General features: G+C 46.6%; 1 protein-coding gene across 2 annotated transcripts; it reads right to left on the bottom strand.

Annotated features, from left to right (window-relative positions):
- Nucleotides 1-74: 74 nt before the first annotated feature.
- Nucleotides 75-26,395, bottom strand: LOC110532859 (formin-like protein 8). Of its 2 annotated transcripts, XM_036973640.1 has the most exons (6): nt 26,059-26,395; nt 20,556-20,634; nt 19,960-20,047; nt 8,022-9,612; nt 808-890; nt 75-428 (listed from the first exon to the last, which is right to left on the bottom strand). In XM_036973640.1, the coding sequence occupies exons 2-4, from the start codon at nt 20,609-20,611 to the stop codon at nt 8,023-8,025; spliced, it is 1,734 nt and encodes a 577-aa protein (XP_036829535.1). In that variant the 5' UTR covers nt 20,612-20,634; nt 26,059-26,395; the 3' UTR covers nt 75-428; nt 808-890; nt 8,022. The 2 variants fall into 2 exon arrangements, with proteins under 2 accessions (XP_036829535.1, XP_036829536.1); XM_036973641.1 differs by lacking the exon at nt 26,059-26,395 and having other exon boundaries at nt 20,556-20,963.
- Nucleotides 26,396-27,974: the final 1,579 nt, after the last annotated feature.

Below are 27,974 nucleotides of genomic sequence, written 5' to 3'. Positions count from 1 at the left end.
CATCTCAAGGAAATGAACTTCCAACATTCATAAACTTGTTCAGTACATGAGTGCAAATGTAGTTATGACAGCCATTTTTTTTTTGACGGGACAGGAGTTTCACAGGTTTTTGTACCAGCTCTTGACTAACACCTAACTCAACTAATTGTGGTCTAAATTGAAGACTTGAACACAGTACAAATCCCCTGGGACAGAAATCACATCTATGTGATATATATATACATATACATGTATTTTAGAATGAGCTTCATAAGTTACTATGTCCTGACAAATCTGCACGATAAAAAATAACATGGGTGCATCTATTTCTCTCTAACATTGTGACGTTACACGCTCCTGAATGATACCCTGGTGATTAACCTTGTGGCCGGGTGGTTCACAACAAGTTGTTTACATCTACAGAGTGACAGGGCGGGATATCCTTCAACCTGGAACAAGCAGAGACGAGGGGAGAAATTAACCTCACATTTTAGTGCTGGTTCAAGTTGCTGAAGCCACAACTGCATTTATTAGTGTGCAATCATCATGTTAACTGTTTTGCATATTTTAGACTTGGTCAAGTTGTATACAGTAAGAGTAGAATAACTTAGTCTATAATTTTGTTAACTAGTAGCACGAACCCCAATGGTCCAACACAATAAGGAAAGAGACATTTAGCTAGGTGAACAGATACTGCATGCAGCTCCCTAGCAAAACAGACTCCTCAACAGAAAACATAACTTGGCTGGCTAGCAGGTCTAGATTGAACACAGCTGGCTGCATTTTCTACGTTGAGTTTTTTCTCCATCAGATGTTAAAATGTCTTACCTCCAAATGAGTCGGGCAGGACTGTTTTCTCCTTCCAAACCAATGCAATGAAGTGAAATGCAATCAGGTGCCCACTTTAGTCCCTGAAAACAAATGGGGGGGAAAAAATGATTTGCTACATGTCTTTAGCTGGGTAGCAAGTTACCAATTCATCATTTAAAAACTGTCCGGGTTTTCACAATTGACACATCGCTGAATCTACGATTAGATAGTTTAGTTGTTCATCTCTAAACAGCCGATAAGCAGGTATGAGATCGGCCTGCTAGCGAATAGCTATCACATCCCACATTTTAACATCATTTTGTAAATAAAATAAACTTTATATTTACATTTCGGGAAGTTATTCGTCTGGAAAATGTTATCCCAAGCGGGGACTTCTGTCTGCCAATGAATCAGATTAAAACACCGTTAAGGTGTAACGGGATAGCCTCCCCGGTGAAGGACACGTGGGAAGGAAACATCCCGATGTAGACGCTGTATCGCATTAGTGGAAAACAAGACTGCTCTCAGAAGTGTCTTCTTGTATTTTGTCCCCCTACACCAAACGCGATCACGACACGCAGGTTAAAATATCAAAACAAACTCTGAACCAATTACATTAATTTGGGGACAGGTCGAAAAGCATTAAACCTTTGTGGCAATTTAGCTAGCTAGCTTGCACTTGCTAACTAATTTGTCCTATTTAGCTAGCTTGCTGTTGCTAGCTAATTTGTCCTGGAATATAAACATTGAGTTGTTATTTTACCTGAAATGCACAAGGTCCTCTACTCCGACAATTAATCCACACATAAAACACACATCAAATTCCAGGCTTTTTCTTCTCTGGACTTTATATTGCGATTGGCAACTTTCATAAATTAGCTGCATTACCGCCACCGACCTCGTTTGTCTTTCAGTCACCCACGTGGGTATAACCAATGAGGAGATGGCACGTGGGTACCTGCTTCTATAAACCAATGAGGAGATGGGAGAGGCAGGACTTACAGCGCGAACCGCGTCAGAAATAGAACTGACTTCTATTTTAGCCCTTGGCAACACAGCAGTGTGGGTGCAATAATTGAATAATATAGATTTCTAAATATATTTTGCAATGCTCGCACACGCGACCGGTGTAGTCAGCCTGTTATAAGGCAGGATTCTTATTATCGTCATGTGATGTCTTGTTAAACCATCAATACGGCGCTAAATTCACCCACACTTGCAACCAGTTTTGGTTTACAGCTCCCTAAAAGATGATATCTGTGTCTGGACTACTTTCATAGGGAGGTTCCCACGACGACGAGCAGTTCTCATTTGGTTTAGTGTCAAAGACTCCAGGCAGAGGTTTATGGAGACCGGACGGGTTGGGAGTCGAGGTCACCAGAACTCGGAGGAAGGAAGGATGTGGAATATGAATCGGATGGCGGTGGAAGTAAGGAAGAATGGACCTCTGTCCAAAATAATGGGGAAATAAGCAAAGTTGGGATGGGAAGGAAGACTCCTACCTAGTGTGGAGAATACCTGGTGTCTGGCTGGAGTCCAGTTTCTGGGACAATTGGATTGCCATATCTGTTGGAAGTATCCAAGATAGTGGAGAGAGATGTCGGTAAAGTGGAGTCGATGAGGGTCACGAGGAGTGAGTTGATCTTGATTTCTTTGTGTTTCCACTGAACAGAGGAGGAGTCTGTTGGGTGTCAGGCGAATTGATGACCATGCTGTATCATGCTTTAAGCTAAGGAGAAGAGCACCTGTCAAGGGAGTAATTGCTGGTGTCTCAGAGAAAGTGGATATTGAGGAGCGGAGGAGTATTCTTGGAGTGGAGCTTGTGTCTATTCTTATGTTTCTTGATGTGGAGTCCCTCCGTACCCGAGTGAAGCTGGCGAGGAAGGCACCGGAAGAAATGGCAGCAGTGTTACGGGCATCCAACCAATTGTGCTATTATGTGTTTGTTTTTTTTGTGTTATTTGTAACTTATTTTGTACATAATGTTTCTGCAAAAATATTTTACGGCAAAAAAAGAGCTTCTGGATATCAGGACAGCGATCACTCACCTCGGATTAAACAAAGATTTTTTTGGTCAACAAGCAAGACTCACAGGACATTCTCTTAACACCCGACAGGGCCAACATCCCCTTTATTTGCAAGAGGATGAAACGCAGGTACAGAGGACACAGAGCGGGCTGCCTCGTGAGGACCCGCCAATGGCGAGTGGGAAAGATGCCGTTAACCTCAATACTACTCACCAACGTGCATTCATTGGAAAATAAACTAGATGAGGTACGATCACGAATATCCTACCAACGGGACATCAACAACTGTAATATCTTATGTTTCACTGAATCGTGGCTGAATGATGACATGGATATTCAGCCAGTGGGATACACGCTGCACCGGCAGGACAGGACAGCACACACAGGACAGTAAGACGACAGGGGGTGGTCTGTGCATATTTGTAAACAACAGCTGGGGCACGAAATCTGAGGAAGTCTCTAGATTTTGCTCACCTGAAGTAGAGTATATTGTGATAAATTGCAGGCCACACTACTTGCCCAGAGAGTTTTCAGCTATACCTCTCTACTGTATATAACCTCTCTACTGTTTATAGCCTCCCTACTGTTATAGCCTGTCAACTGTTTATAGCCTCTACTGTATATAGCCTCTCTACTGTATATAACCTCTCTACTGTATATAGCCTCTCTACTGTATATAGCCTCTCTACTGTATATAGCCTGTCTACTGTATATAGCCTGTCTACTGTATATAGCCTCTCTACTCTATATAGCCTCTCTACTGTATATAGCCTCTCTGCTGTATATAGCCTCTCTACTCTATATAGCCTCTCTACTGTATATAGCCTCTCTACTGTATATAGCCTCTCTACTCTATATAGCCTCTCTACTGTATATAGCCTCTCTATTGTATATAGCCTCTCTACTGTATATAGCCTGTCTACTGTATATAGCCTGTCTACTGTATATAGCCTCTCTACTGTATATAGCCTCTACTCTATATAGCCTCTCTACTGTATATAGCCTCTCTGCTGTATATAGCCTCTCTACTCTATATAGCCTCTCTACTGTATATAGCCTCTCTACTGTATATAGCCTCTCTACTGTATATAGCCCCTCTACTGTATATAGCCTCTCTACTCTATATAGCCTCTACTGTATATAGCCTCTCTACTGTATATAGCCTGTCTACTGTATATAGCCTCTCTACTGTATATAGCCTCTCTACTGTATATAGCCTCTCTACTCTATATAGCCTCTCTACTGTATATAGCCTCTCTGCTGTATATAGCCTCGCTACTCTATATAGCTTCTCTACTGTATATAGCCTCTCTACTGTATATAGCCTCTCTACTCTATATAGCCTCTCTACTGTATATAGCCTCTCTACTGTATATAGCCTCTCTACTCTATATAGCCTCTCTACTGTATATAGCCTCTCTACTGTATAGAGCCTCTCTACTGTATATAGCCTCTCTACTGTATATAGACTCTACTGTATAGAGCCTCTCTACTGTATATAGCCTCTACTGTATATAGCCTCTCTACTGTATATAGCCTCTACTGTATATAGTCTCTCTACTGTATATAGCCTCTCCACTATATATAGCCTCTCTACTGTATATAGCCTCTCCACTGTATATAGCCTCTCTACTGTATATAGCCTCTCTACTGTATATAGCCTCTCTACTGTATATAGCCTCTACTGTATATAGCCTCTCTACTGTGTATAGCCTGTCTACTGTATATAGCCTCTCTGCTGTATATAGCCTCTCTACTCTATATAGCTTCTCTACTGTATATAGCCTCTCTACTGTATATAGCCTCTCTACTGTATATAGCCTCTACTGTATATAGCCTCTACTGTATATAGCCTCTACTGTATATAGCCTCTACTGTATAGAGCCTCTCTACTGTATATAGCCTCTCTGCTGTATATAGCCTCTCTACTCTATATAGCTTCTCTACTGTATATAGCCTCTACTGTATATAGCCTCTCTACTGTATATAGCCTCTACTGTATATAGCCTCTACTGTATAGAGCCTCTCTACTGTATATAGCCTCTACCGTATATAGCCTCTCTACTGTATATAGCCTCTACTGTATATAGCCTCTACTGTATAGAGCCTCTCTACTGTATATAGCCTCTCTACTGTATAGAGCCTCTCTACTGTATATAGCCTCTCTACTGTATATAGCCTCTCTACTGTATATAGCCTCTCTACTGTATAGAGCCTCTCTACTGTATACAGCCTGTCTACTGTATATAGCCTCTACTGTATATAGCCTCTACTGTATATAGCCTCTCTACTGTATATTGCCTCTCTACTGTATATTGCCTCGCTACTGTATATAGCCTCTACTGTATATAGCCTCTACTGTATATAGCCTCTCTACTGTATATTGCCTCTCTACTGTATATAGCCTCTCTACTGTATATAGCCTCTATTGTATATTGCCTCTCTACTGTATATAGCCTCTCTACTGTATATAGCCTCTACTGTATATAGCCTCTCTACTGTATATAGCCTCTACTGTATATAGCCTCTACTGTATATAGCCTCTCTACTGTATATAGCCTCTACTGTATATAGCCTCTCTACTGTATATAGCCTCTACTGTATATAGCCTCTACTGTATATAGCCTCTCTACTGTATATAGCCTCTACTGTATATAGCCTCTCTACTATATATAGCCTCTACTGTATAGAGCCTCTCTACTGTTATTTTTCACTGTCTTTTTACTGTAGTTTTATTTCTTTACTTACCTATTCAAATCAAATCAAATCAAATGTTATTTGTCACATACACATGGTTAGCAGATGTTAGTGATATATTTTACATAATTTCCCATCAATTCCCATTATTAAAGTGGCTGGAGTTGACAACACCTAATACCTTTTTTGCACTGTTGGTGAGAGCCTGTAAGTCAACATTTCACCTGTTGTATTTGGCGCACGTGACATGCATACTTTACTGTAAGAAATTGTATTTCCAGGCCGTTGCAGTGTAAACGGTGTAGAGTATTTGGACATTTAGAGAGAGACTGCAGGCGGAGGAATCCCAGATGGAGAAGTTGTGGAAAAGAAAGTCACGGTGTATGTTATGAAGAAGCCGTGAAGTGTCGAAAGAGAATGAGGTTTGCCAAAGTCAGGGCCGTCCAGAACGTTTCACATGCAGAGGTTGTCGAGAAGAGTGGAGGAAATGAAAAGGTACTCTTTAAGGACTCCATGGTGTTGGGAAGGTCTTCAATGGAGGCTGTAGAGTTGGCTTCCCTCCAGCAGGATTCATGGATGTTACGCGTAAAGAAAGTGGGCTGGAAAGTCCAGGAAGATGGACTGTGGATGCCGCAGAGCAGTTCCTGGGACAGCGCTGTCATGAGCAGTGATACCCTATAAAGCCGCAGAGCAGTTCCTGGGACTAAAAGATTTCTCAGGGAAGGAGTTACATGAGGCGCTGTCATGAGCAGTGATACCCTCTAAAGCCGCAGAGCGGTTCCTGGGACTAAAAGATTTCTCAGGGAAGGAGTTACATGAGGCGCTGTCATGAGCAGTGATACCCTCTAAAGCCGCAGAGCGGTTCCTGGGACTAAAAGATTTCTCAGGGAAGGAGTTACATGAGGCGCTGTCATGAGCAGTGATACCCTCTAAAGCCGCAGCGCCTGGGAGCTGTGGAAGTCTGAAGAAATGAGGGATATAGGTTTTGTTAAGTTATTTTTGTTGTGTTATAAAGCTATATCAAACCGCGGTTGTTGTTGATGTGTATGGTTGCATTCAGATACATTGTTGTACATTTGAATGTTTCAGTAGTAAGACATTTGAGTGAGCGAGAGAGAACATTATTTTGATGGCAGGCCCCGATCCCAAAGACTAGACTGCCCCCCGATGGAGAGAAAGAGAACTACTCATTTTCAACCACTCACGAGTAAGGTTGAAAAATTCTGTGAACTTTCAATAAATTCCCTGGTTTTCCTGAAATCCTGGTTGGAGGATTCTGGATTTCCTGCTTATTTCCCTCCTGATTCTGTGAATCCTCCAACCAGGATTTCTGGAAAATCAGGGAATTTATTGAAAGTTCACAGAATTTTGCGATCCTACTCACAAGGCTCATTTGAATTTCCTGATGCATCAGGAAAATACTCTGCGACGAGAGATCAAGTTAAGATCCAACATCTTTACGTAAACAAACTGCACCGTAGATCTGTCATGACGATACAACAGGATGTGTGAAATAATGAGAAGCATTCGTTATGGTGCTTTGGACAAATCTTTAGCAGGTGTTAGCATCTTTCAAATGTCATAAGAGAAAGGTACGTACAGGGACATAGACTCACCCGTAAGAGGAGGGTACATACAGGGACATAGACTCACCCGTAAGAGGAAGGTACATACAGGGACATAGACTCACCCGTAAGAGGAAGGTACATACAGGGACATAGACTCACCCGTAAGAGGAGGGTACATACAGGGACATAGACTCACCCGTAAGAGGAGGGTACATACAGGGACATAGACTCACCCGTAAGAGGAAGGTACATACAGGGACATAGACTTACCCGTAAGAGGAAGGTACATACAGGGACATAGACTCACCCGTAAGAGGAGGGTACATACAGGGACATAGACTCGCCCGTAAGACGAAGGTACATACAGGGACATCTCTTTGTGCCGATCTCTTAACACTTATGGACCCAGAATTACATGGAGCATCTGACCAATTACGCAAGACTTTAGTCTGAGATTACTGAACTATGAGAGAGGGAAGATTTAGTTGTCTGAGATTACTGAACTATGAGAGAGGGAAGATTTAGTTGTCTGAGATTACTGAACTATGAGAAAGGGAAGATTTAGTTGTCTGAGATTACTGAACTAAGAGAGAGGGAAGATTTAGTTGTCTGAGATTACTGAACTATGAGAGAGGGAATCAGGGGTGGGATCAATTGCATTTAAATCCAATCAATACAGGAGATTCATTTCAATTAAATATCATTTCTGATTCTTCAATTTAATTGAACAATCTGTATCTCGTGTTTCTGGTGTAGTGTGTCTGGTATGAACGCTCGTTCGATTGGAAAAACCCATCTGTTGCTCTGTTCCAATATCCACTGGCATACAACTTAGAATGCAGCAATGTATTAGACAATGTATTAGACATTCTAGAATCCAAGAGGTGTTCTAGTGTGGATATTGGAACGTCATAACAACCCCAAGCACCCTCCTGCCCACCTCATAGGCCCTTCCCTGGCCTCATGGATGGGGATTGGCTGGAATGGACTGCTCCCCTCTGTCCGTCTCTCTCCTTGTGCTCGCCGACTGGCTCACCAGGGGACCGGGTGGGCAGGGAAGGAGGCGGGTAGGATGGAGGGGGGATGGTGAGGTGGGGGAGGGAGGGAAGAGGTGGTCTGGGAGATGTGGGGAGGGGTGGGGGTGTAGCAGTGGAGGTGAGGGAGGAGGTGAAGGAGTGAGATGGTTGGTGTTGGGAGGAGCGGGAGCGTGAGGAGGGGGAGGTGTGTGTGCTGCGGGAGGGTTCGGGTGGCGGGGGGCAGTCACTGATCTGTTCCAGGAGTGAGGGCATGTCCCCCTCGATCTTCTCCAGCACCGCCGCCATTTGCTTCTCGATCTGTTCGATCACGCTGTCCATCTGCCAATCAGCAGTGCTACTACCATGACCTCTGACCCCAACACCCCCGTGTTCCAGGCCCCCATACATCCTCCCTCCACCCCCGCTGCCGTACAGAGAGGAGCAGTAGGAACCCCCGTACCCACCCAGCTCTACCTCCTGGCCGTATAGGGTGGTGTGTCGGCCTAGACAACGGGAGCTTCCCAGGGCCCCTATGGTATAACTGTAGCCCCCCTCGGACGGTTCGGGTTCCCCCCTGGACTCTACACTGTGCCTGTCTGCTCTCTGGTCTCTACCAATGGGGCTCGCGTCACCTCTTGGGCCCATCCCAGTTCTCACTGTTGATCCTGTTCCAAGTACCCCTGACCCTGCTCCAGATGCCCCTCCCCCTCCCATCTCAATCCCAGTTCCTCCCCCTACTCCCCCAACTCCAGCAGGCCTCTCAGCTACAGCCTCAGGGAGCTGGGTCTGACACCAGCTACTGTCACCCAGCTTCTTCTCCTCTACTGGAGCCTGCACTGCCGGCCTCCCGTCAGCAGGTGGGGCTATGGCTGCAGCAGTAGTAGTAGTAGCAGCAGCAGGGCCTGGGCCCATGTTGGGGAGTTGGGCGTCCATCTTGTGTCGTTGAGTCGTTGGAGTCTCAGGAGTGACATAGGTTGGTTGCTTCTTCTTGGCATTGCTAGGCAACGATGGTGCTGCTGTGTCGTGGTCAGAGACAGTGACGGGGTCCTGGGGCTTGGTGAGGTCAGGGGTTACGATGGGGGTAGGAGGTGTTTTGGGCTCTGTTGTTGTTTTGGTTTGACCCAATGCGGCGGCCATTTTGCCTGACGACTTCTTCACGGCTGGCTTCTTTGTCTCGTCCCCCAGAGGTTTGGAGCTGGCATTTGATTGGTTGGGAGGCTGGGACAGCGGTTCATTATTGGTGGAAGGAGAGATCCCTACAGAGGGACTCAAAGGGTTTCTCCCCCCTCCTCCCCTCTCCTCTCCCCACCTCCTCACCCCGACTCCCCCGTTCCTCTCCTCACGCTCCGGATTAGTTCCAACCGTCACCTCTGGTGTCACCCCTCCTCCCTCACTCTGCCCTCCTCCTCCCTGGTCCTCACCCCTTCCTTCCCCCTGTCCTCCTGCCTCCACTTCAGCTGCAGCAGTCTCAGACGCACGAAGACGCTGCATGAAGGTGGTGACTCGGATCGCTTTCTGTGAGAGAGAGAGGGGGGTAGAGAGAGAGGGGGGGGAGAGAGAGAGAGAGAGAGGTGGGGAGAGAGAGAGGGGGGGGGGGGGGGGGGGGTGGGAGAGAGGGGGGGGAGAGAGAGGTGGGGAGAGAGGGGGGTAGGGGGGTAGGAGGGAGGGTTGGAGGGAGGGTGACCAGGGAGGGTGGGGGAGAAAGATGTAATCAGGCAATACATCCCAGAACCGGACTGTAGATTTGACACATTTTTGGGGGGAAGAAAAACATGGGTCTTATATGGAGAAACTGTGTGTTTAAGACCAAATATTGATCAGTGAAACACTGATGTCACTGAAGTAAAGCAGTTATAAACACTGCAGACACAGAGTCACCTTTCTCTAACTTTTAGACCTGTGGGATTCTGTGTGACTTCTTCTTCAAGCACCACATGTATGGGTCAATGAACCAGGAGCCACCATAGAGGAATGAGACGGGGCCGGAGACTGCATCTCAATAGTCAAATGTTGCTTCCTTCTTTTCCTCAGCTCCTTTCCTTGTCTAGTCGACAGATTTTTCACTTTGTCGCTCTAACCGCTAGACTACCTACCGTTCTCCTTTCCTTTGTCTGAGCCGTAGAGATCCGCAAGGCTGTAACTACACTATATATATACACAGAAGTATGTGGACACCCCTTAAAATTAGTGGATTCTGCTATTTTAACCACACCATTGCTGACAGGTGTATAAAATCGAGCACAAAGCCATTTAATCTCCATAGACAAACATTCACAGTAGAATGGCCCTTACTGAAGAGCTCAGTGACTTTCAACGTGGCACCGTCATAGGATGTCACCTTTCCAACAACTCAGTTTCTGCCCTGCTAGAGCTGCTCCCCGGTCAACTCTAAGTGCTGTTATTGTGAAGTGGAAACGTCTAGGAGCAACAACGGCTTAGCCGTGAAGTGGTAGACCACACAAGCTCACAGAACGGGACCGCTGAAGCTTGTAGCGTGTAAAAAGCATCTGTCCTCAGGTGCAACCTACCGAGTTCCTAACTACCTCTGGAAGCAATGTCAGCACAAGAACTGTTTGTTCGAGAGCTTCATGAAATGGGTTTCCATGGCCGAGCAGCCACACACAAGTCTAAGATCACCATGCTCAATGCCAAGCGTCGGATGGAGTGGTGTAAAGCTCGCTGCCATTGGACTCTGGAACAATGGGAAGGCGATCTCTGGAGTCATGAATTACGCCTCGCTATCTGGCAGTCCGACAGACGAATCTGGGTTTGGCTGATACCAGGAGAACTCTACCTGCCCGAATGCATAGTGCCAACTGCAAAGTTTGGTGGAGGAGGAATAATGGTATAGGGCTGTTTTTCAATGTTTGGGCTTGGCCCCTTATTTCCAGTGAAGGGAAATCTTAACACTATAGCATAGAATGACATTCTAGACAATTCTATGCTTCCAACTTTGTGGCAACAGTTTGGGGAAGGCCCTTTCCTGTTTCAGCATGACAATGCCCTGGCCACAAAGCGAGATCCATACAGAAATTTTTAGTCGAGATCAGTGTGGAAGAACTTGACTGGCCTGCACAGAGCCCTGACCTCAACCCCATCGAACACCTTTGGGATGAATTGGAATGCAGACTGCAAGCCAGACCTATTCGCCCAACATCAGTGCCCGACCTCACTAACGCTCTTGTGGCTGAATGGAAGCAAGTACCCGCAGCAATGTTCCAACATCTAGGGGGAAGCCTTCCCAGAAGAATGGAGGCTGTTATAGCAGCAATGTTCCAACATCTAGTGGAAAGCCTTCCCAGAAGAATGGAGGCTGTTATAGCAGCAATGTTCCAACATCTAGTGGAAAGCCTTCCCAGAAGAATGGAGGCTGTTATAGCAGCAATGTTCCAACATCTAGTGGAAAGCCTTCCCAGAAGAGTGGAGGCTGTTATAGCAGCAATGTACCAACATCTAGTGGAAAGTCTTCCCAGATGAGTGGAGGCTGTTTATAGCAGCAAAGGGGGGACCAATTCCATATTAATGCCCATGATGTTGGAATGAGATGTTTGATGAGCAGGTGTCCATATACTTTTGCAGTGTACAGTTGAAGTCGGAAGTTTACATACACTTTCAACCACTCCTTACATTTCTTGTTAGTTAAAATTTATTTGGGACTGGGGGGCTGTATTGAGTAGCTTGGATGAATAAGGTGCCCAAAGTAAACTGCCTCCTAATCCCAGATGCTAATATATGCATATTATTAGTAGATGTGGATGGAAAACACTGAAGTTTCTAAAACTGTTTGAATGATGTCTGTGAGTATAACAGAACTCATATGGCAGGCAAAAACCTGAGAAAAAAATCCAACCAGGAAGTGGGAAATCTGAGGTTTGTAGTTTTTCAACTCATTGCCTATCGAATACACAGTGTCTATGGGGTCATATTGCACTTCCTAAGGCTTCCACTAGATGTCAACAGTCTTTAGAACCTTGTTTGGTGCTTCTACTGTGAAGTGGGGGCTCATAAGGGCTCTTTGAGTCAGAGGTCTGGCAGAGTGCCATGAGCTTGTGACGCGCATTCACGTGAGAGTTTGCTTGCGTTCCATTGCAATTATACAGACAAAGGAATTCTCCGGTTGGAATACTATTGAAGATTTATGATAAAAACGTCCTAAACATTGATTCTATACTTCGTTTGACATGTTTCTGCGAACTGTAATCTGACATTTCGTCTGAAATTTCGCCTGGACCCGCGCGTCGTGAGTTTGGATTGTGTACTAAACGCGCAAAAAAAAGGAGGTATTTGGACATAAATGAGGGACTTTACCGAACAAATCAAACATTTATTGTGGAACTAGGATTCCTGGGAGTGCATTCTGATGAAGATCATCAAATGTAAGTGAATATTTATAATGCTATTTCTGACTTCTGTTGACTACACAACATAGCGGATATCTGTTTGGCTGTTTTCTTGTCTTAGTACTCAGATTATAGCATGGTGTGCATTTTCCATAACGCTTTTTTGAAATCTGACACAGTGGTCAGGTTCAAGGTTCATCCTTGGGAGCAATTTCCAAACGCCTGAAGGGACCACAATCATCTGTACAAACAATAGTATAAACACCATGGGATCACGCAGCCGTCATACCACTCAGGAAGGAGACACGTTCTGTCTCCTAGAGATGAATGTAATTTGGTGTGAAAAGTGCAAATCAGTCCCAGAACAACAGCAAAGGATCTTGTGAAGATGCTGGAGGAAACAGGTACAAAAGTATCTATATCCACAGTAAAACGAGTCCTATATTGACATAACCTGAAAGGCTGCTCAGCAAGTAAGAAGCCACTGCTCCAAAAATCACCATAAAAAAGCCAGACTACGGTTTGCAACAGAGAGAGAGACCCCCAAACTTGGGTTTGGGACCTGAGAAAATCTATACTATACTAAAACTCAAACCCTGGCCCTGCCCTCTAAGTAAAGATCACTTGGCTACATAGCTGATGCATGCTGGACTGTCCATTAATTCACGGTAATCCATTCTGCTTGTTTATGTTTTATCTGTCGGCCCCAGCCGCATTTAGGCTCTGTGTGTAGTTAATCCGACCCTCTCTGCCTAATCAATCGCCATTCTACCTGCTGTTGTTGTGCTAGCTGATTAGCTGTTGTTGTCTCACCTACTGTTTTAGCTAGCTCTCCCAATTCAACACCTGTGATTACTGTATGCCTTGCTGTATGTCTCTCTCAAATGTCAATATGCCTTGTATACTGTTGTGCAGGTTAGTTATCATTGTTTTAGTTTACAATGGAGCCCCTAGTTCCACTCTTTATACCCCTGATACCTCCTTTGTCCCACCCCCCACACATGCGGTGACCTCACCCATTACAACCAGCATGTCCAGAGATACAACCTCTCTCATCATCACCCAGTGCCTGGGCTTACCTCCGCTGTACCCGCACCCCACCATACCCCTGTCTGCGCATTATGCCCTGAATATATTCTACCATGCCCAGAAACCTGCTCCTCTTATTCTCTGTCCCCAACGCCCTAGGCGACCAGTTTTGATAGCCTTCAGCCGCACCCTCATACTACTCCTTCTCTGTTCCGCGGGTGATGTGGAGGTAAACCCAGGCCCTGCATGTCCCCAGGCACCCTCATTTGTTGACTTCTGTGATCGAAAAAGCCTTGGTTTCATGCATGTCAACATCAGAAGCCTCCTCCCTAAGTGTGTCTTACTCACTGCTCTAGCACACTCTGCTAACCCTGATGTCCTTGCCGTGTCTGAATCCTGGCTCAGGAAGGCCACCAAAAATTCTGAGATTTCCATACCCAACTATAACATCTTCCGTCAAGATAGAACTGCCAAAGGGGGAGGAGTTGCAGTCTACTGCAGAGATAGCCTGCAAAGTAATGTCATACTCTCCAGGTCCATACCCAAACAGTTCGAACTACTAATTTTGAAAATTACTCTCTCCAGAAATAAGTCTCTCACTGTTGCCGCCTGCTACCGACCCCCCTCAGCTCCCAGCTGTGCCCTGGACACCATTTGTGAATTGATCGCCCCCCATCTAGCTTCAGAGTTTGTTCTGTTAGGTGACCTAAACTGGGATATGCTTAACACCCCGGCAGTCCTACAATCTAAGCTAGATGCCCTCAATCTCACTCAAATCATCAAGGAACCCACCAGGTACAACCCTAACTCTGTAAACAAGGGCACCCTCATTGACGTCATCCTGACCAACTGGCCCTCCAAATACACCTCCGCTGTCTACAACCAGGATCTCAGCGATCACTGCCTCATTGCCTGTATCCGCTACGGAGCCGCAGTCAAACGACCACCCCTCATCACTGTCAAACGCTCCCTAAAACACTTCTGTGAGCAGGCCTTTCTAATCGACCTGGCCCGGGTATCCTGGAAGGACATTGACCTCATCCCGTCAGTTGAGGATGCCTGGTCTTTCTTTAAAAGTAACTTCCTCACCATTTTAGATAAGCATGCTCCGTTCAAAAAATGCAGAACTAAGAACAGATATAGCCCCTGGTTCACTCCAGACCTGACTGCCCTCGACCAGCACAAAAACATCCTGTGGCGGACTGCGCTAACATCGAATAGTCCCCGCGATATGCAACTGTTCAGGGAAGTCAGGAACCAATACACACAGTCAGTCAGGAAAGCTAAAGCCAACTTCTTCAGGCAGAAGTTTGCATCCTGTAGCTCCAACTCCAAAAAGTTCTGGGACACTGTGAAGTCCATGGAGAACAAGAGCACCTCCTCCCAGCTGCCCACTGCACTGAGACTAGGTAACATGGTCACCACCGATAAATCCATGATTATCGAAAACTTCAACAAGCATTTCTCAACGGCTGGCCATGCCTTCCGCCTGGCTACTCCAACCTCGGACAACAGCTCCCCCCCCCCCGCAGCTACTCGCCCAAGCCTCTCCAGGTTCTCCTTTACCCAAATCCAGATAGCAGATGTCCTGAAAGAGCTGCAAAACCTGGACCCGTACAAATCAGCTGGGCTGGACAATCTGGACCCTCTATTCCTGAAACTATCCGCCGCCATTGTCGCAACCCCTATTACCAGCCTGTTCAACCTCTCTTTCATATCGTCTGAGATCCCCAAGGATTGGAAAGCTGCCGCAGTCATCCCCCTCTTCAAAGGGGGCGACACCCTGGACCCAAACTGTTACAGACCTATATCCATCCTGCCCTGCCTATCTAAGGTCTTCGAAAGCCAAGTCAACAAACAGGTCACTGACCATCTTGAATCCCACCGTACCTTCTCCGCTGTGCAATCTGGTTTCCGAGCCGGTCACGGGTGTACCTCAGCCACGCTCAAGGTACTAAACGATATCATAACCGCCATCGATAAAAGACAGTACTGTGCAGCCGTCTTCATAGACCTTGCCAAGGCTTTCGACTCTGTCAATCACCGTATTCTTATCGGCAGACTCAGTAGCCTCGGTTTTTCGGATGACTGCCTTGCCTGGTTCACCAATTACTTTGCAGACAGAGTTCAGTGTGTCAAATCGGAGGGCATGCTGTCCGGTCCTCTGGCAGTCTCTATGGGGGTGCCACAGGGTTCAATTCTCGGGCCGACTCTTTTCTCTGTATATATCAATGATGTTTCTCATGCTGCGGGCGATTCCCTGATCCACCTCTACGCAGACGACACCATTCTATATACTTCCGGCCCGTCCTTGGACACTGTGCTATCTAACCTCCAAACGAGCTTCAATGCCATACAGCACTCCTTCCGTGGCCTCCAACTGCTCTTAAACGCTAGTAAAACCAAATGCATGCTTTTCAACCGTTCGCTGCCTGCACCCGCACGCCTGACCAGCATCACCACCCTGGATGGTTCCGACCTTGAATATGTGGACATCTATAAGTACCTAGGTGTCTGGCTAGACTCTAAACTCTCCTTCCAGACCCATATCAAACATCTCCAATCGAAAATCAAATCAAGAGTCGGCTTTCTATTCCGCAACAAAGCCTCCTTCACTCACGCCGCCAAACTTACCCTAGTAAAACTGACTATCCTACCGATCCTCGACTTCGGCGACGTCATCTACAAAATTGCTTCCAACACTCTACTCAGCAAACTGGATGCAGTTTATCACAGTGCCATCCGTTTTGTCACTAAAGCACCTTATACCACCCACCACTGCGACTTGTATGCTCTAGTCGGCTGGCCCTCGCTACATATTCGTCGCCAGACCCACTGGCTCCAGGTCATCTACAAGTCCATGCTAGGTAAAGCTCCGCCTTATCTCAGTTCACTGGTTACGATGGCAACACCCATCCGTAGCACGCGCTCCAGCAGGTGTATCTCACTGATCATCCCTAAAGCCAACACCTCATTTGGCCGCCTTTCGTTCCAGTTCTCTGCTGCCTGTGACTGGAACGAATTGCAAAAATCGCTGAAGTTGGAGACTTTTATCTCCCTCACCAACTTCAAACATCTGCTATCTGAGCAGCTAACCGATCGCTGCAGCTGTACATAGTCTATTGGTAAATAGCCCACCCATTTTCACCTACCTCATCCCCATACTGTTTTTATTTATTTATTTTTATTTTTCTGCTCTTTTGCACACCAATATCTCTACCTGTACATAACCATCTGATCATTTATCACTCCAGTGTTAATCTGCATAATTGTAATTATTTGCCTACCTCATGCCTTTTGCACACAATGTATATATAGACTCCCCTTTTTTTCTACTGTGTTATTGACTTGTTAATTGTTTACTCCATGTGTAACTCTGTGTTGTCTGTTCACACTGCTATGCCTTATCTTGGCCAGGTCGCAGTTGCAAATGAGAACTTGTTCTCAACTAGCCTACCTGGTTAAATAAAGGTGAAATAAAAAAAAAAAAAAAAAAAAATCCCCATCATAGTCTCCAGCCGTTCATCTAATCTGTGTTCCCTAGATCAGTGCAGATGGAGGAAAGGAAACAAGGGAAGGATTCAAGGAAAGGAAGTCACTTGAGATGCACCCGAAGAAGAGGAGTGGGGCAGAGCAGATGGAACTCTTCGGGGATTGGCTGAGTGACGTTGGGCTGGATCAGAGTGGGATGGGTTTAGGGATGGGAGTCTTCATCTCACCAATCAGCCATTATCAACACATTTCCTCTCTGTGTTCCTCTCTCTCTCTGTGTTCCTCTCTCTCTCTCTCTCTCTCTCTCTCTCTCTCTCTCTCTCTCTCTCTCTCTCTCTCTCAGTTCCTCTCTTTTTCTTTCTCGCTTGCTGTTTCTCTCTCTCTCTGTGTGTTCCTTTCTCTATCTCCCTGTTTCTCTCTCTCTCTCTCTCTCTCTCTCTCTTTCTGTTTCTCTCTCTCTGTTCCTCTCTCTTTCTCTCTCTGTTTCTCTCTCTCTCTGTGTGTTCCTTTCTCTCTCTCTCTCTCTCTCTCTCTCTCTCTCTCTCTCTCTCTCTCTCTCTCTCTCAGTTCCTCTCTCTCTCTCTCGCTCGCTCTCCCTCTCTGAATCTCCTTTGAGACTCCTAGGGATGCGCCCCAAATGGCACCCTATTCCCTATATAGTGCACTACCTTTGTCTAGGCCCTATAGTGCTCTGGTCAAAACCAGTGCAAGCGAATGCAGCACTATCGTCTTCAGCTGGTGTTTAGCCAGGTGATTCTGAACACTTTTACAATAATGACATGATTTGCCGTGTAGATTAGGAGTGAGATTAGCCGTGAGATTAGCAGGCCATCAGAAATGAGTGAAGGTTGATTTGGTGTGTGTGACTCTCTCTCTATCTCTACAGATACATAGAGAACTAACTACTACCGTACCTTCAGTTCCTGGGAACCACATGCAGGGGAGACAAGAGGGTTAAGGGGGGTTAATCATGCTGCTACTACAGTACATCACTACATCCTCCTGGATATCCTTCATCATAATCATCATCACCATCATCATCCTTGGAAACAACAAAAGGAGGCTGGTGGGCAGCAATCTGGGAGGACAGGCTCATTGTAATGTGTAATCTGGGAGGACAGGCTCATTGTAACGCGTAATCTGGGAGGATAGGCTCATTGTAATGTGTAATCTGGGAGGACAGGCTCATTGTAATGTGTAATCTGGGAGGACAGGCTCATTGTATCGTGTAATCTGGGAGGACAGGCTCATTGTAATGTGTAATCTGGGAGGACAGGCTCATTGTACTGTGTAATCTGGGAGGACAGGCTCATTGTACTGTGTAATCTGGGAGGACAGGCTCATTGTTCTGTGTAATCTGGGAGGACAGGCTCATTGTAACGTGTAATCTGGGAGGACAGGCTCATTGTAACGTGTAATCTGGGAGGACAGGCTCATTGTAACGTGTAATCTGGGAGGACAGGCTCATTGTAACGTGTAATCTGGGAGGATAGGCTCATTGTAACGTGTAATCTGGGAGGACAGGCTCATTGTAACGTGTAATCTGGGAGGACAGGCTCATTGTAACGTGTAATCTGGGAGAACAGGCTCATTGTAAAGCGTAATCTGGGAGGATAGGCTCATTGTAACGTGTAATCTGGGAGGACAGGTTTATTGTAATGTGTAATCTGGGAGGACAGGCTCATTGTAACGTGTAATCTGGGAGGATAGGCTCATCGTGTTTGATACCTTTCCGTTCTTTCCATTCCAGCAAGGAGCACGTCCTCCTAAACGTTTGCCCACCAGCCTTCTCTGGAAACAACAATTTAATAATCTGAATAATCATCACCATCATCAATTAAACCAGGTAAATCATTTCAAATATTTTTCTCATGAGGGTAATATGTTATGAGCAGTAGTACCAGTTCGAGGACTGGAGTTGAGGATAAAACCTGGAACAGCAGAGGACATACATTGGGACTAATGCTGCATTCAAGACCAGTGGGAACTGGGGGAAAAAACAAGTTCCGACTTGGAAAAATCTTTCTGAACGATCATCCCAGAGCTCTGACTTTCCAACCTGAAGATCACTGACATCATGATTTGACCTTGTTCCTTAGAGATCCCAGTGGGGTCATGATTTGACCTTGTTCCTTAGAGATCCCAGTGGGGTCATGATTTGACCTTGTTTCTTAGAGATCCCAGTGTGGTCATGATTTGACCCTGTTCCTTAGAGATCCCAGTGGGGTCATGATTTGACCTCGTTCCTTAGAGATCCCAGTGGGGTCATGATTTGACCCTGTTCCTTAGAGATCCCAGTGGGGTCATGATTTGACCCTGTTCCTTAGAGATCCCAGTGGGGTCATGATTTGACCTTGTTTCTTAGAGATCCCAGTGGGGTCATGATTTGACCCTGTTCCTTAGAGATCCCAGTGGGGTCATGATTTGACCTTGTTTCTTAGAGATCCCAGTGGGGTCATGATTTGACCCTGTTCCTTAGAGATCCCAGTGGGGTCATGATTTGACCTTGTTTCTTAGAGATCTCAGTGGGGTCATGATTTGACCTTGTTTCTTAGAGATCCCAGTGGGGTCATGATTTGACCCTGTTCCTTAGAGATCTCAGTGGGGTCATGATTTGACCTTGTTTCTTAGAGATCTCAGTGGGGTCATGATTTGACCTTGTTTCTTAGAGATCCCAGTGGGGTCATGATTTGACCCTGTTCCTTAGAGATCCCAGTGGGGTCATGATTTGACCTCGTTCCTTAGAGATCCCAGTGGGGTCATGATTTGACCCTGTTCCTTAGAGATCCCAGTGGGGTCATGATTTGACCCTGTTTCTTAGAGATCTCAGTGGGGTCATGATTTGACCTTGTTTCTTAGAGATCCCAGTGGGGTCATGATTTGACCCTGTTCCTTAGAGATCTCAGTGGGGTCATGATTTGACCTTGTTTCTTAGAGTTACCAGTTGTCTTGAAAGCACCAATAGAGATAAAACATGTATGAATGCTAGGAGGATTCTTACCCTCCATTTGGCCTTAGCAAAGTTCTTCTCAAACTGGGCACACACTCCCTCCTTCAGGTTCTTCTCTGAGGCCCCGTTACCAGCAATCCTGACCGACAGAAAAAAACGTTAATTGAGTTAGTGTGTGTGTGGGAAGCAGAGTGTCTTATGTTTTCATGACGAGACTCTGTCTACTAAATAGTGTGTGTGTGTGTGTGTCTGTGTTAGAGTGTGTGTGTTAGCGTGTGTGTGTGTGTGTGTCTCTGTTTGTGTGTGTGTGTCTGTGTTAGTGTGTGTGTCTGTGTTAGTGTGTGTGTGTGTGTGTGTGTCTCTGTTAGTGTGTGTGTGTGTCTCTGTTAGAGTGTGTGTGTTAGCGTGTGTATGTGTGTGTCTCTGTTAGTGTGTCTCTGTTAGTGTGTGTGTCTCTGTTAGTGTGTGTGTGTGTCTCTGTTAGTGTGTGTGTGTGTTAGTGTGTGTCTGTGTGTCTCTGTTAGTGTGTGAGTGTGTGTTAGTGTGTGTGTTAGTGTGTGTGTGTCTCTGTTAGTGTGTGAGTGTGTGTTAGTGTGTGTGTTAGTGTGTGTGTGTGTGTGTGTGTGTTAGTGTGTGTGTGTGCTCACCACTTGTGTACGAGAGCATCTGTAGCTGTGATTCTCAGCATCTGGTCCACCTCCATCAGTCTACACACCAACTCCTTAGCTGAGAGGGGGAGAGAGAGAGGATGTGCAGTACAGTAAGTCGTTGTTATGTACCTGCACTACATTACGCCCCTCTAGTGGACCTGCACTACATTACCCCCTCTCTAGTGGACCTGCACTACATTACCCCCCTCTAGTGGACCTGCACTACATTACGCCCCTCTAGTGGACCTGCACTACATTACGCCCCTCTAGTGGACATGCACTACATTACCCCCCTCTAGTGGACCTGCACTACATTACCCCCTCTAGTGGACCTGCACTACATTACGCCCCTCTAGTGGACATGCACTACATTGCCCCCCTCTAGTGGACCTGCACTACATTACCCCCTCTAGTGGACCTGCACTACATTACCCCCTCTAGTGGACCTGCACTACATTACGCCCCTCTAGTGGACATGCACTACATTACCCCCCTCTAGTGGACCTGCACTACATTACCCCCTCTAGTGGACCTGCACTACATTACGCCCCTCTAGTGGACATGCACTACATTACCCCCCTCTAGTGGACCTGCACTACATTACCCCCTCTAGTGGACCTGCACTACATTACGCCCCTCTAGTGGACATACACTACATTACCCCCCTCTAGTGGACCTGCACTACATTACCCCCTCTAGTGGACCTGCACTACATTACGCCCCTCTAGTGGACATGCACTACATTACCCCCTCTAGTGGACCTGCACTACATTACCCCCGTCTAGTGGACCTGCACTGCATTACCCCTTCTAGTGGACATGCATTACATTACCCCCTCTAGTGGACATGCACTACATTACCCCCTCTAGTGGACATGCACTACATTACCCCTTCTAGTGGACCTGCACTACATTACCCCCCTCTAGTGGACCTGCACTACATTACCCCCCTCTAGTGGACCTGCACTACATTACGCCCCTCTAGTGGACATGCACTACATTACCCCCCTCTAGTGGACCTGCACTACATTACCCCCTCTAGTGGACCTGCACTACATTACGCCCCTCTAGTGGACATGCACTACATTACCCCCCTCTAGTGGACCTGCACTACATTACCCCCTCTAGTGGACCTGCACTACATTACGCCCCTCTAGTGGACATGCACTACATTACCCCCTCTAGTGGACCTGCACTACATTACCCCCTCTAGTGGACATGCACTACATTACCCCCTCTAGTGGACCTGCACTACATTACCCCCCCTCTAGTGGACCTGCACTACATTACCCCCTCTAGTGGACCTCCACCTCATTACCCCCTCTAGTGGACATGCACTACATTACCCCCCTCTAGTGGACCTGCACTACATTACCCCGTCTAGTGTACCTGCACTGCATTACACCCTCTAGTGGACCTGCACCACATTACCCCCCTCTAGTGGACCTGCACTACATTACCCCCTCTAGTGGACCTGCACTACATTACGCCCCTCTAGTGGACATGCACTACATTACCCCCCTCTAGTGGACCTGCACTACATTACCCCCTCTAGTGGACCTGCACTACATTACGCCCCTCTAGTGGACATGCACTACATTACCCCCCTCTAGTGGACCTGCACTACATTACCCCCTCTAGTGGACCTGCACTACATTACGCCCCTCTAGTGGACATGCACTACATTACCCCCCTCTAGTGGACCTGCACTACATTACCCCCTCTAGTGGACCTGCACTACATTACGCCCCTCTAGTGGACATGCACTACATTACCCCCTCTAGTGGACCTGCACTACATTACCCCCTCTAGTGGACATGCACTACATTACCCCCTCTAGTGGACCTGCACTACATTACCCCCCCTCTAGTGGACCTGCACTACATTACCCCCTCTAGTGGACCTCCACCTCATTACCCCCTCTAGTGGACATGCACTACATTACCCCCCTCTAGTGGACCTGCACTACATTACCCCGTCTAGTGTACCTGCACTGCATTACACCCTCTAGTGGACCTGCACCACATTACCCCCCTCTAGTGGACCTGCACCTCATTACCCCCCTCTAGTGGACCTGCACTACATTACACCCTCTAGTGGACCTGCACCACATTACCCCCCTCTAGTGGACCTGCACCTCATTACCCCCCTCTAGTGGACCTGCACCTCATTACCCCCTGTAGTGAACCTGCATTACATTACCCCCTCTAGAGGACCTGCACCACATTACCCCCCTCTAGTGGACCTGCACCTCATTATCCCCCTCTAGTGGACCTGCACTATATTACCCCCTCTAGTGGACCTGCACTACATTACCCCCCTCTAGTGGATCTGCACTGCATTGCCCCCCTCTAGTGGACCTGCACTAAATTTCCCCCCTCTAGTGGACCTGCACTACATTACCCCCTCTAGTGGACATGCACTACATTACCCCCTCTAGTGGACATGCACTACATTACCCCTTCTAGTGGACCTGCACTACATTACCCCCCTCTAGTGGACCTGCACTACATTACCCCCCTCTAGTGGACCTGCACTACATTACGCCCCTCTAGTGGACATGCACTACATTACCCCCCTCTAGTGGACCTGCACTACATTACCCCCTCAAGTGGACCTGCACTACATTACCCCCTCTAGTGGACCTGCACTGCATTACCCCCTCTAGCGGACCTGCACCTCATTACCCCCCTCTAGTGGACCTGCACTGCATTACCCCCTCTAGTGGACCTGCACTACATTACCCCCCTCTATGGACATAAATTACATTACCCCCCTCTAGTGGACCAGCACTACATTACCCCTTCTAGTGGACCTACACTACATTACCCCCCTCTAGTGGACCTGCACTACATTACCCCCTCTAGTGACATGCACTACATTACCCCATCTAGTGGTTGTCTCTACATTACCCCCTCTAGTGGTTGTCTCTACATTACCCCCTCTAGTGGTTTTTCTACATTACCCCCTCTAGTGGTTGTCTCTACACTACCCCCTCTAGTGATTGTCTCTACACTACCCCCTCTGGTGGTTGTTTCTACATTACCCTCTCTAGTGGTTGTCTCTACATTACCCCCTCTAGTGGTTGTCTCTACATTACCCCCTCTAGTGGCTGTCTCTAGTGGCTGTCTCCAACCCTGGTCCTCCGGAGTTGGGCTGTTGGGGGTACCGGAGTTGGGCTGTTGGGGGTACTGGAGTTGGGCTGTTGGGGGTACTGGAGTTGGGCTGTTGGGGGTACTGGATGACTGGAGTTGGGCTGTTGGGGGTACTGGAGTTGGGCTGTTGGGGGTACTGGAGGACTGGAGTTGGGCTGTTGGGGGTACTGGAGGACTGGAGTTGGGCTGTTGGGGGTACTGGAGTACCGGAGTTGGGCTGTTGGGGTACTGGAGTTGGGCTGTTGGGGGTACTGGAGGACCGGAGTTGGGCTGTTGGGGGTACTGGAGGACCGGAGTTGGGCTGTTGGGGGTACTGGATGACCGGAGTTGGGCTGTTGGGGGTACTGGAGGAGGGCTGTTGGGGGGACTGGAGTACTGGAGTTGGGCTGTTGGGGGGACTGGAGGACCGGAGTTGGGCTGTTGGGGGTACTGGAGGACCGGAGTTGCTGATTTAGCAGACACTCGTCTCATCCAGAGCGACTAATTGTGGAACTAAGGAACACAGCGAAGACAACCTGTACATCACAGTCAGTTCTGGCAGGTAAACACCTCTGTCAAAACAAGCAGCTATCACAGTCAGTTCTGGCAGGTAAACACCTCTGTCAAAACAAGCAGCTATCACAGTCAGTTCTGGCAGGTAAACACCTCTGTCAAAACAAGCAGCTATCACAGTCAGTTCTGGCAGGTAAACACCTCTGTCAAAACAAGCAGCTATCACAGTCAGTTCTGGCAGGTAAACACCTCTGTCAAAACAAGCAGCTATCACAGTCAGTTCTGGCAGGTAAACACCTCTGTCAAAACAAGCAGCTATCACAGTCAGTTCTGGCAGGTAAACACCTCTGTCAAAACAAGCAGCTATCACAGTCAGTTCTGGCAGGTAAACACCTCTGTCAAAACAAGCAGCTATCACAATCAGTTCTGGCAGGTAAACACCTCTGTCAAAACAAGCAGCTATCACAGTCAGTTCTGGCAGGTAAACACCTCTGTCAAAACAAGCAGCTATCACAGTCAGTTCTGGCAGGTAAACACCTCTGTCAAAACAAGCAGCTATCACAGTCAGTTCTGGCAGGTAAACACCTCTGTCAAAACAAGCAGCTATCACAGTCAGTTCTGGCAGGTAAACACCTCTGTCAAAACAAGCAGCTATCACAGTCAGTTCTGGCAGGTAAACACCTCTGTCAAAACAAGCAGCTATCACAGTCAGTTCTGGCAGGTAAACACCTCTGTCAAAACAAGCAGCTATCACAGTCAGTTCTGGCAGGTAAACACCTCTGTCAAAACAAGCAGCTATCACAGTCAGTTCTGGCAGGTAAACACCTCTGTCAAAACAAGCAGCTATCACAGTCAGTTCTGGCAGGTAAACACCTCTGTCAAAACAAGCAGCTATCACAGTCAGTTCTGGCAGGTAAACACCTCTGTCAAAACAAGCAGCTATCACAGTCAGTTCTGGCAGGTAAACACCTCTGTCAAAACAAGCAGCTATCACAGTCAGTTCTGGCAGGTAAACACCTCTGTCAAAACAAGCAGCTATCACAGTCAGTTCTGGCAGGTAAACACCTCTGTCAAAACAAGCAGCTATCACAGTCAGGTCTGGCAGGTAAACACCTCTGTCAAAACAAGCAGCTATCACAGTCAGTTCTGGCAGGTAAACACCTCTGTCAAAACAAGCAGCTATCACAGTCAGTTCTGGCAGGTAAACACCTCTGTCAAAACAAGCAGCTATCACAGTCAGTTCTGGCAGGTAAACACCTCTGTCAAAACAAGCAGCTATCACAGTCAGTTCTGGCAGGTAAACACCTCTGTCAAAACAAGCAGCTATCACAGTCAGTTCTGGCAGGTAAACACCTCTGTCAAAACAAGCAGCTATCACAGTCAGTTCTGGCAGGTAAACACCTCTGTCAAAACAAGCAGCTATCACAGTCAGTTCTGGCAGGTAAACACCTCTGTCAAAACAAGCAGCTATCACAGTCAGTTCTGGCAGGTAAACACCTCTGTCAAAACAAGCAGCTATCACAGTCAGTTCTGGCAGGTAAACACCTCTGTCAAAACAAGCAGCTATCACAGTCAGTTCTGGCAGGTAAACACCTCTGTCAAAACAAGCAGCTATCACAGTCAGTTCTGGCAGGTAAACACCTCTGTCAAAACAAGCAGCTATCACAGTCAGTTCTGGCAGGTAAACACCTCTGTCAAAACAAGCAGCTATCACAGTCAGTTCTGGCAGGTAAACACCTCTGTCAAAACAAGCAGCTATCACAGTCAGTTCTGGCAGGTAAACACCTCTCCGTGCTGGTGCATTAAAGACAGGTACCACAGTAAGAAGTAATTTCTTTCTTCAGAGTTGTGTACCTGGAACAGAGATGTCGTCCCAGTAAGGAGCGTCAAACTCAAACTCCCCGGCTATGATACGACAGAAGATGATCCGGTTGTGAAGGTCTGTGTCCTCTTCTTCTGTCTCGTCGTAGAACGGAGGATTCCCCGACAGACTGAGAGAGATTGAGAACGGAGACTAAACATGAAATACAAAGATCATTTCCATCAGACACATTTACAGAAGTCATTCTCAAACTGTCATTAACATTTAAAAAACCAATATTTTAACTAATAATGATGAGTTATTACTGGGGACAGGACTAGTCATTATGATGTTATTACTGGGGACAGGACTAGTCATTATGATGTTATTATTGGGACAGGACTAGTCATTATGATGTTACTACTGGGGACAGGACTAGTCATTATGATGTTATTACTGGGGACAGGACTAGTCATTATGATGTTATTACTGGGGACAGGACTAGTCATTATGATGTTATTACTGGGGACAGGACTAGTCATTATGATGTTACTACTGGGGACAGGACTAGTCATTATGATGAGTTACTACTGGGGACAGGACTTTTCATTATGATGAGTTACTACTGGGGACAGGACTAGTCATTATGATGAGTTACTACTGGGGACAGGACTAGTCATTATGATGTTACTACTGGGGACAAGACTAGTCATTATGATGAGTTACTACTGGGGACAAGACTAGTCATTATGATGAGTTACTACTGGGGACAAGACTAGTCATTATGATGAGTTACTACTGGGGACAAGACTAGTCATTATGATGAGTTACTACTGGGGACAGGACTAGTCATTATGATGTTACTACTGGGGACAAGACTAGTCATTATGATGAGTTACTACTGGGGACAGGACTAGTCATTATGATGAGTTACTACTGGGGACAAGACTAGTCATTATGATGAGTTACTACTGGGGACAGGACTAGTCATTATGATGAGTTACTACTGGGGACAGGACTAGTCATTATGATGAGTTACTACTGGGGACAGGACTAGTCATTATGATGAGTTACTACTGGGGACAGGACTAGTCATTATGATGAGTTACTACTGGGGACAGGACTAGTCATTATGATGTTACTACTGGGGACAGGACTAGTCATTATGATGAGTTACTACTGGGGACAGGACTAGTCATTATGATGAGTTACTACTGGGGACAGGACTAGTCATTATGATGAGTTACTACTGGGGACAGGACTAGTCATTATGATGAGTTACTACTGGGGACAGGACTAGTCATTATGATGAGTTACTACTGGGGACAGGACTAGTCATTATGATGAGTTACTACTGGGGACAGGACTAGTCATTATGATGAGTTACTACTGGGGACAGGACTAGTCATTATGATGAGTTACTACTGGGGACAGGACTAGTCATTATGATGAGTTACTACTGGGGACAGGACTAGTCATTATGGTGAGTTACTACTGGGGACAGGACTAGTCATTATGATGTTATTACTGGGGACAGGACTAGTCATTATGATGTTATTACTGGGGACAGGACTAGTCATTATGATGTTATTACTGGGGACAGGACTAGTCATTATGATGTTATTACTGGGGACAGGACTAGTCATTATGATGTTATTACTGGGGACAGGACTAGTCATTATGATGTTATTACTGGGGACAGGACTAGTCATTATGATGTTATTACTGGGGACAGGACTAGTCATTATGATGTTATTACTGGGGACAGGACTAGTCATTATGATGTTATTACTGGGGACAGGACTAGTCATTATGATGTTATTACTGGGGACAAGACTAGTCATTATGATGTTATTACTGGGGACAGGACTAGTCATTATGATGTTATTACTGGGGACAGGACTAGTCATTATGATGTTATTACTGGGGACAGGACTAGTCATTATGATGTTATTACTGGGGACAGGAC

The sequence above is a fragment of the Oncorhynchus mykiss genome, unplaced genomic scaffold (genome assembly GCF_013265735.2).
Source record: "Oncorhynchus mykiss isolate Arlee unplaced genomic scaffold, USDA_OmykA_1.1 un_scaffold_279, whole genome shotgun sequence".
NCBI classification, from domain to species: domain Eukaryota; kingdom Metazoa; phylum Chordata; class Actinopteri; order Salmoniformes; family Salmonidae; genus Oncorhynchus; species Oncorhynchus mykiss.
Note: the sequence above shows the minus strand (reverse complement) of the source record. Positions and strands in the feature narration are given on the sequence as shown.